General features: G+C 31.9%; 1 protein-coding gene across 2 annotated transcripts; it reads left to right on the top strand.

The window, feature by feature from the left end:
* The first annotated feature begins 2721 nt into the window (after positions 1-2721).
* On the top strand, positions 2722-5735 carry LOC133669451 (uncharacterized). 2 transcript variants are annotated; one of them, XM_062089593.1, is made up of 5 exons: positions 2722-3164; positions 3890-4000; positions 4093-5005; positions 5091-5321; positions 5408-5735. In XM_062089593.1, the coding sequence occupies exons 1-5, from the start codon at positions 2910-2912 to the stop codon at positions 5413-5415; spliced, it is 1518 nt and encodes a 505-aa protein (XP_061945577.1). In that variant the 5' UTR covers positions 2722-2909; the 3' UTR covers positions 5416-5735. The 2 variants fall into 2 exon arrangements, with proteins under 2 accessions (XP_061945577.1, XP_061945576.1); XM_062089592.1 differs by having other exon boundaries at positions 5091-5735.
* Positions 5736-7495: the final 1760 nt, after the last annotated feature.

Here is a 7495-nt window from a genome sequence, read left to right as displayed (position 1 = left end):
TTTGGGATTCATTCTTCATTGAAAAACACGTCTAAACTCTTATATACCTCTTAAAAACAATAAAAACTATTTTTAAACAATCATTTAATACAAAAACTGAGTTTGAACTTCTTAAATCTAAAACTCCAAATCAATATGTATTTTAATTTTAACATTGAATAATCTAATTTTGGTGTCTATGAATGTAAACACAACACGATGAGAGCTTTTATTTTGATATTTTGTTTGTTGATGTTATACTTTTTATTGCTTCCTCTAAAAACCATGGATTCTATTTTTTTCGACCACCTTTTAGCCTGCTTGTTGATGTTATATGCATGGTTTTGAGGCCTGGCCTGGCAAGTCAACCTGGGACTCGACCGATCCGAGGCTGGAATTAGGTCGGGTTGAAGAAAAAAATAGAAAAAGGAAAAATCTGGTGTGACCCGGCTGACCTTGCGGGTAGACGCAGTTAAAAAATCCAGTTTTAACCCGTTGACTTTTGTTTTTTTACTGAAACAACGTCGTTTTGATTATTTTTTTAAAAATTCGATCCGGTGACCTGATCAAAACTCGGAACCCGAGCCTTTGAATGGTTCTAAAAACTATAGTTATATGTATGATACTTGGCTACCTCTATCAAAGCTTTCCTCAACAATTTTTATTTTTTATTTTTAAAATAATAGTTGATCCGATCAAAACTTGAACCGAGTATAAAACTTATGGTTACATATATGATACTTGGCTACCTCTATCAAAGCTTTCCTCAACAATTTTTATTTTTTATTTCTAAAATGATAATTAATGATGCTTAAAATATAAAAATATTCACAGTAATAATGGTCATGGGATGGTATAAATGCAATGGACATCTTAGTGGGAGTCTCCTTTTTTTCATCTATAAGCTTCTTTCTTCTTATTTCATTATAATATCTCAAAAATACTTAATTTTTTTTTATTTTAAAAAAAGGTATTTTAGAATACCTGTGTTGATCAACATAATTAATTAGTGTACATCCATGATCATCATCATCATCATCTACCAGCCTTTGAACCCTTGATGTGTGGGATGTGAATGACAGACACAAGCCACTGAGCTACGAGGGCGGCTGGTGCCTGTTCTCGCATTTCAAATTATATAAACAACATAGTAAAATTGTTGAATTGGGTTTTGATAAATCATATTTTGTTCCAGCAAAGAAATTGTTCAAAATCAAGAAGAATGAATTAATTCATATAATGTGAAAACAAATGTATACTCCCATTAAATCTTCATTTTCAAATCTTTATTTTCATTTTCTCTATATAATTTTCAGTTCATTGCTATGGAAGAAGTACTCAAGTAAATTTAACTAAATTGAAAGATCTAAAACTACCCCTAAAAATTTCCAAAACAAATTTGGGTCAGGCTCTTTCAGTCTGTATATAACACCAAACTCACTTTACATGTTTTTTTGACCCAAGCATTGCACCTAGGCTCAACACTAAGCACGCGACTTGGTGCCCATTGGGCATAGCCAAGAGGTTTGGCACCTTAGAGGTTGCATTTGTTTACTTTGAGTTTCTGCGTTTGCGGTGCAAAAAATATAGTATTTAATAACATATTAAATTGTGTTTTTCCTATTATAGAATCCATTAAAAAATTAAATTTGAAACACAGTTTTTAAAAAACATTTTTTACTTTTTACATGCTTTTATAACTGAATTTCATAAAACTCTATTTGTTTTTACATTTCAAAAGCGTTTTTAAAAAAATATTTTTTTTTACTTTAAATTAATATTTTTTTGTATTTTCATATCATTTTGATGCACTGATATCAAAAATAATTTTTTTAAAATAAAAAAAATTATTTTAATGCATTTTCAGGTAAAAAAACATTTTGAAAAGCAACCGCAACCACACAACTACCAAATATTTTATACATGATTTTTGCTGCACATAAATCCTAACCACGATTTTTACCAAACACGTGTAAATCCAACTAACCACACCTAACTATACTTTTTAAAAACTTATTTTTTTTCAAATCACAACCACAAAAACTACCTTAAAAACAAACACACTAATCTCCAAGTGTTGACCTTATAACTATTACATCTAGCCTAGAATCTAATCTGGTTTAGAATTGAGTTATCAGGATGTCTATTCAATTCATAATTCATCAAGTCAACCTGAGTTATTATTTTTGTTAAAAAATAAAAAACACCATTTCAATTTTTTTAATATCTTGATTTCAACTCGGTTAATTTTAGATTGATTTGTTTAAGTCACAGGCCAACATACCAAGTCATTCAAGTTTAGATGAATTAATGTAAAAAATGATTTGAAATAAAACCTGGTAGAGGTCAGGCTCCAAATCACTGAGAGATTTTAGTGTTTTAAAAATGCTTCTGAAAAAATTTAAAATTTTTTTATTTTATTTTTTTACTTTAAATTAATATATTTTTTATATTTTCGGATCATTTTAATGTGATAATGTTAAAAATAATTTTTTTAAAATAAAAAAATATTATTTTAATATGTTTTGGAATGAAAAACACTTTGAAAAGTAATCGTTAACACATTTCCAAACACCCAACTTGATGTGACCGGGTCACTAAAAACCCAATCAACTTAACCGGGTCACTGTTTTTCGTGAGCAATTAAAAATCCATCCTGGATGATGCCGAGTGTTTTCCGCATAACTCATCAAGTCAAGCCGGTTTAAGAACCAAGTTGGAAATTGTAATTTATAAATAAACCATTTATTGATGATGGTGTTTATTCCTCTGTTACCGTTGAGATTTGAATTTCAAAACTCTCCACACCAAACGCCATCTCAGTCTCCATCCTTAAAAAAAAAAAAAAAACATCTATTCTAAGAACCCTAATTTGACGTTGGCTTATTGAATAGCGATTTCTTTGTTTGTTTATCAGAATCAATAAAGAGATGAAGCAGTCTCATCAGGTCTCAATAGCATCAAAATCATCGGTGAGGAAGCCACTGAAAGACTTATCAAATAACAATGGAAGATTCTTGAAATCTGTGAACCCCAAGAAAATATCAATGCCAGCCAAGGAAATCGGTGATAAACAAAGTGTTGTTACGGTTCAAGAACAAGAACAACAACAACAACAACAAGACGATGACTGTCTCGATCGCCTCTTGCTTGTCCATTCTGATCTCTCGTCTCTCACTCGCCAGGTACTTACTTACTTCTCCATTTAAGACCAAATCTTCCATTTACTACATTTTGTTTATGGAGAAAGTTTTGGTTTTTAATTGTATCTGATGAAACTCAGAGAGAATTCAAATTTCTTGATTAATTGGATGATTTTGATCTGTCTAGTGTTTTCTTTATTTTGTCAAGTATATATGTAACCTCGAAAGAGGAGGATTGGAGCATGTGTTTTCTATTATCTTGTACGTTTCAGCGAGCTCCAAGCAAATCTTTACGCATCACCAAGAAGGGTTTAGTTAAATCTTATTGGTAATTTAATTAATTCGGTTACACACTGTAGTGAGATATGTTTTGGTTACACTTAGTTTGCTGATTTCAATTGCTAGCTTCTTCACTTTTGAGATGTGTCAAAGTTTATTTTCAGCAGGTATTATTGAACATGTTCAATGTGGTACTGTATCTGTATGCTGCAATGCTGAAGGAATTCGACAGGATTGTTTAGTGGCGGGTTGTTTTAGATTCTTTAGTGATTGATTGCCAATTGTTACTGACATGATGTCATCCTTCGAGAATTGAGATAGAGTTCTTATTCTCATTTTGTTTCATAATTTTAAGATTTACTCTGTGTTTGTGTGTAATTTGTTTTGCATTTTGGCTTAGGATATATAACATCCTCTTTTGTTAACTTATTTTAGTTTCATGTTTAATTTGTAGCTGTCTCATGCATTATTAATCTATCAAATTACAGATAGATGAACTTGTTGCGCAAGCATTTAAATTGAAGGCCACAAGCAAAGAGGGAAGACAAGAAATTGAATCTTTTATGCATGTCTTGTCCAATATGCTTTCTTCTTTAAAGGTTACTACTCTACCATTTTCTTTCTCCGTATTTTACATCCCTTGCATACACTGTTGTGCAAATGATATAGGTATCATGTTCAATTATTGCAGCCATGGGTCCCTAGGTTTCAGAAGGTTCTTTCCAGTCATTTTGTGGAGCCTGAAAATCAATTACCGCATAAAACTGTTTCTGAAATAAATGAAGATGGAAGCTTTGATGTTGACAGCCCAGAAAAAACCAACATGGATTCGCTTATCTCTCCTTCTCCCCTTGTATCCTGGCGAGCTGGCTGCAATGTTGAGAGAGGTAGGCAACTATTTCTGCTAACACCCCTTCCTATGCCAAAAACACTATCTTCTAGATGTCAAGACTTGCCTAAATCAGTATTTGAAAAGATTTCCTTAAATCCTGCTGTTGAACCACCATCAACTTCTACTATTTTTGGAGATGGAAATGAAGATTTGCTTGAAGACATGGCAACAAAACCGATCACAAGTAAGCCTTCTGATCCCGTTGCAACTGAAGGAAAACTTGAGTGTCTTTCTTCCCCGATGTTTTCAAAACAAAACCACTTTGTTGCTATGACCCCATGTTTAAACATGTCTCCTCCAAAATCTTGTGTGTTGCTCGAAGCCATCTCTCAGTCCTCTCATAAAGGCAATTATAGGTTGCGGAAGTCCACGCCATTTCCTGTTGGAATTCATTCACACATTTCTGAATCCTCTGGCAGTGAAGGTTCTGAGGATCTGACTTTGAAGTACCCAGAGCTCTTAGGGATACAACGAGCTTATAAATCTAGAATGGGAATTAAAGATCTAGAGTCATCTCCAAACTGGTCCTTTTCACCTCCTAAAACTTGTGTTGTTTTGGAGCCACCAGTTGAGAAATCATTGGACATCCATGTTGCTGATCACCACTTGAAAGTCCATGCTCCTGTTTTGAATCAGCAAACGAATTCTACTCTTACAAAAGAATGTGATGTTCAAGGAGGTTGTCATCAAATCAAGAAACCTTGCAATGGAGGTATCCATTCATTTTCATAATGTTCTTTGTCAACTCTGATTGTATGTTGAACACTATCATAATCAAAGTTCCTCTTTTCCAACAGGACCTGTATGTGGCGTCTCAAAGCTAATAATAGAAAGCACTCCTTTATGGAAGGAGCCTGAAAGCACAATAAGGACAAGGAAGCGTCCTGGTGAGAATACGCTGAAGAAGGAACTTTGGACAAAATTTGAAGCAGCATCTACATATGGGTTCCGTTTGGATGCTTCTGCATTCCAAGGGACTGCACAAAAAGGATTTCTTGACATGCTTGATGAAGCTTCCTGTGACGAGGGTAAGTCTAACTGCTGATAGTTTTGAGAAAACAAATATTTTATATGATGGAAAGTTTTGACGAGGGAATCTTGTTGTATGGTATAGTTGTTTAGATTGCCAAAATCTTTTGTAAACTTCCCAAAAACATCTACTTCGAAGCATTCCTTTGAGTATCTTTGCAATATGAATGGAGTTCTTCCAGTGAAGAACGTTGCAAGTGCAAGTGCTGGGTGAAGGCGATATGTGCTTTTGGAATACAAAGCCTAAGGAGTAGCTGGTTGGTTTCCTTTTACTGTACTATCTAAAATGTAGAGAATAAGCCCTTGGGAGATTATAAAACTTACTTCCATTAAACTAAAGACTTGGTCATTACTGTAATTGCTGATTCATATGAGTTTGCACTGAAAAGTCTAAACCTTTTTCTTCTCTTTTATTTTTGGCTAGTTAGTGGCTAACTGTATTATTTTTTGCATAGAATTAAAATTATATAGATGAGTCATGACAATGTCCTCACATTAGGCAGATCGGAGAGCTTTATGCGGTCCACTTGGTGGTAGTTTTAACATATGACGAGTAGGAAAATTATTTTGGTGGTAATGATTGTTTTTTAAAGTATTTTTTAAAATGTATTTAAATAAATTTTTATTTATTTTTTAAAAATTATTTTTAGTATTGGCACATCAAAATGATCTGAAAATACTAAATAAATATTAATTTGCAGTAAAGAAAAAATAAATAATTAATTAATTTTTTTCAAAAACACTTTTAAAACGCAAAAACAAATATTCTCTTAATAATATCAAATGTGTTGTTGAGTCTTATTTGAGATTGAAAGTCTATTTGTTTTTGTGTTTAAAAGTATTTGTGAAACAATTTTAAATTTTAAATTTTAAATTTTTTTGCTTTAAATTAAAAAAATTTAATGCTTTCAAATCATTTTAATGTATTGATGTTAAAAATAATTTTAAAAAAATAAAAAAATATTTTAATGTAAAATTAAGCAAAAAAACACTTTGAAAAGATTACATTTTCAAATAATCCCCCGCAGTCTCTAGTACAAGAAGTTAGGATTGTGTCTTCATCATGAAACTATAAATCTAGCTAGATTATTTTTTTTATTAAAAATATATTAAAATAATATTTTTTATTTTTTTAACATTAATATATTAAAATGATTGCAAAATAAAAAAATAAAAAAATGTTTTTAAAAACAAACAAGTTTTAACTAAATACGATAGCTTTATTTTTGCATAAAGATATTTGAAAATATTGCAACCAGTAATAATTAACATATTTCATATTTAAACAAATGTTTTTTTTAATTGAAATAAGAAGGGTAAAAAAGGTATTTTAGAATACCTCCTTTTAGTTATCAATTTCTTCTGTTTCTTCTTCCCTCTCTCTACCAGCCCTCGAACTCATGACCTGAGCAATAATCTACATACGCCACCAGGTCACAAGTGAGGCCAGTGATACTTGTTTCCTTTAAAATTATTTTAACTTAAGACGACAGCTGTTAACATTGATGAGGTGTCAGTGACATTGTGACTGCCTTTTTTATATTTTGGAAATGTTATTCGGAAAAGAGGGCGGGAAAAAAAAAAAAAAAAAACAAGAGTTCCACTTACTTTGGAATTGTATAGGTTTGTTTGGAAGTGAGTAAAAGTAGTTTTTATTTATTTATAAATAGTATTAAAATATTTTTTATTTTTAATATTAATATATTAATCTAAAACTAAAAAAACTTAAAATATGTCAAGAACACAATTGGATAACAATGAAAAGTTGTTGAGATGGATTGCTGCCTCAATCCAGATTAGACCAAACTCGTCATGTCTGACTTCCCGAACCCTAACCCTTGTTTGAAGTTACCTCAAATGTTCCGTATCGAAATTCATTTGCTTTGTCTTTGCAAAGACTAATAACTAATATGGCTTATTCATTTGGACAAAACACGTGATGAGAAAAGGATGTTTTTGTAAACGTGTCTTGCTCTCAGAATAAAATTTGACGTGGTAGAAGTGGACAGGCCGAGACGAACAAAGCTCGTTCACCTCGCCGGAGAGCATGGATGCCATTCATGGTATCCTAGCTATTGATTAATCTGTGGCAACTCTATAGCTTATGCTCCTATTCATGGAGAGGAACAAACCATTCACAGAGGTGCAAGAAAGCCTCTGACAAACAACAGCA

The sequence above is a fragment of the Populus nigra genome, chromosome 12 (assembly GCF_951802175.1).
Source record: "Populus nigra chromosome 12, ddPopNigr1.1, whole genome shotgun sequence".
NCBI lineage: Eukaryota > Viridiplantae > Streptophyta > Magnoliopsida > Malpighiales > Salicaceae > Populus > Populus nigra.
This window is presented reverse-complemented; position numbering and strand designations above follow the sequence as displayed.

Bases quoted from the DNA above. Each gene is read 5' to 3' on its own strand.
- LOC133669451 (XM_062089592.1), top strand. From the start codon at position 2,910: ATGAAGCAGTCTCATCAGGTCTCAATAGCATCAAAATCATCGGTGAGG. The intron at 3,165-3,889 runs GTACTTACTTAC...ATCAAATTACAG, and splicing joins TCTCGTCTCTCACTCGCCAG to ATAGATGAACTTGTTGCGCA. The intron at 5,006-5,090 runs GTATCCATTCAT...CTTTTCCAACAG, and splicing joins CAAGAAACCTTGCAATGGAG to GACCTGTATGTGGCGTCTCA.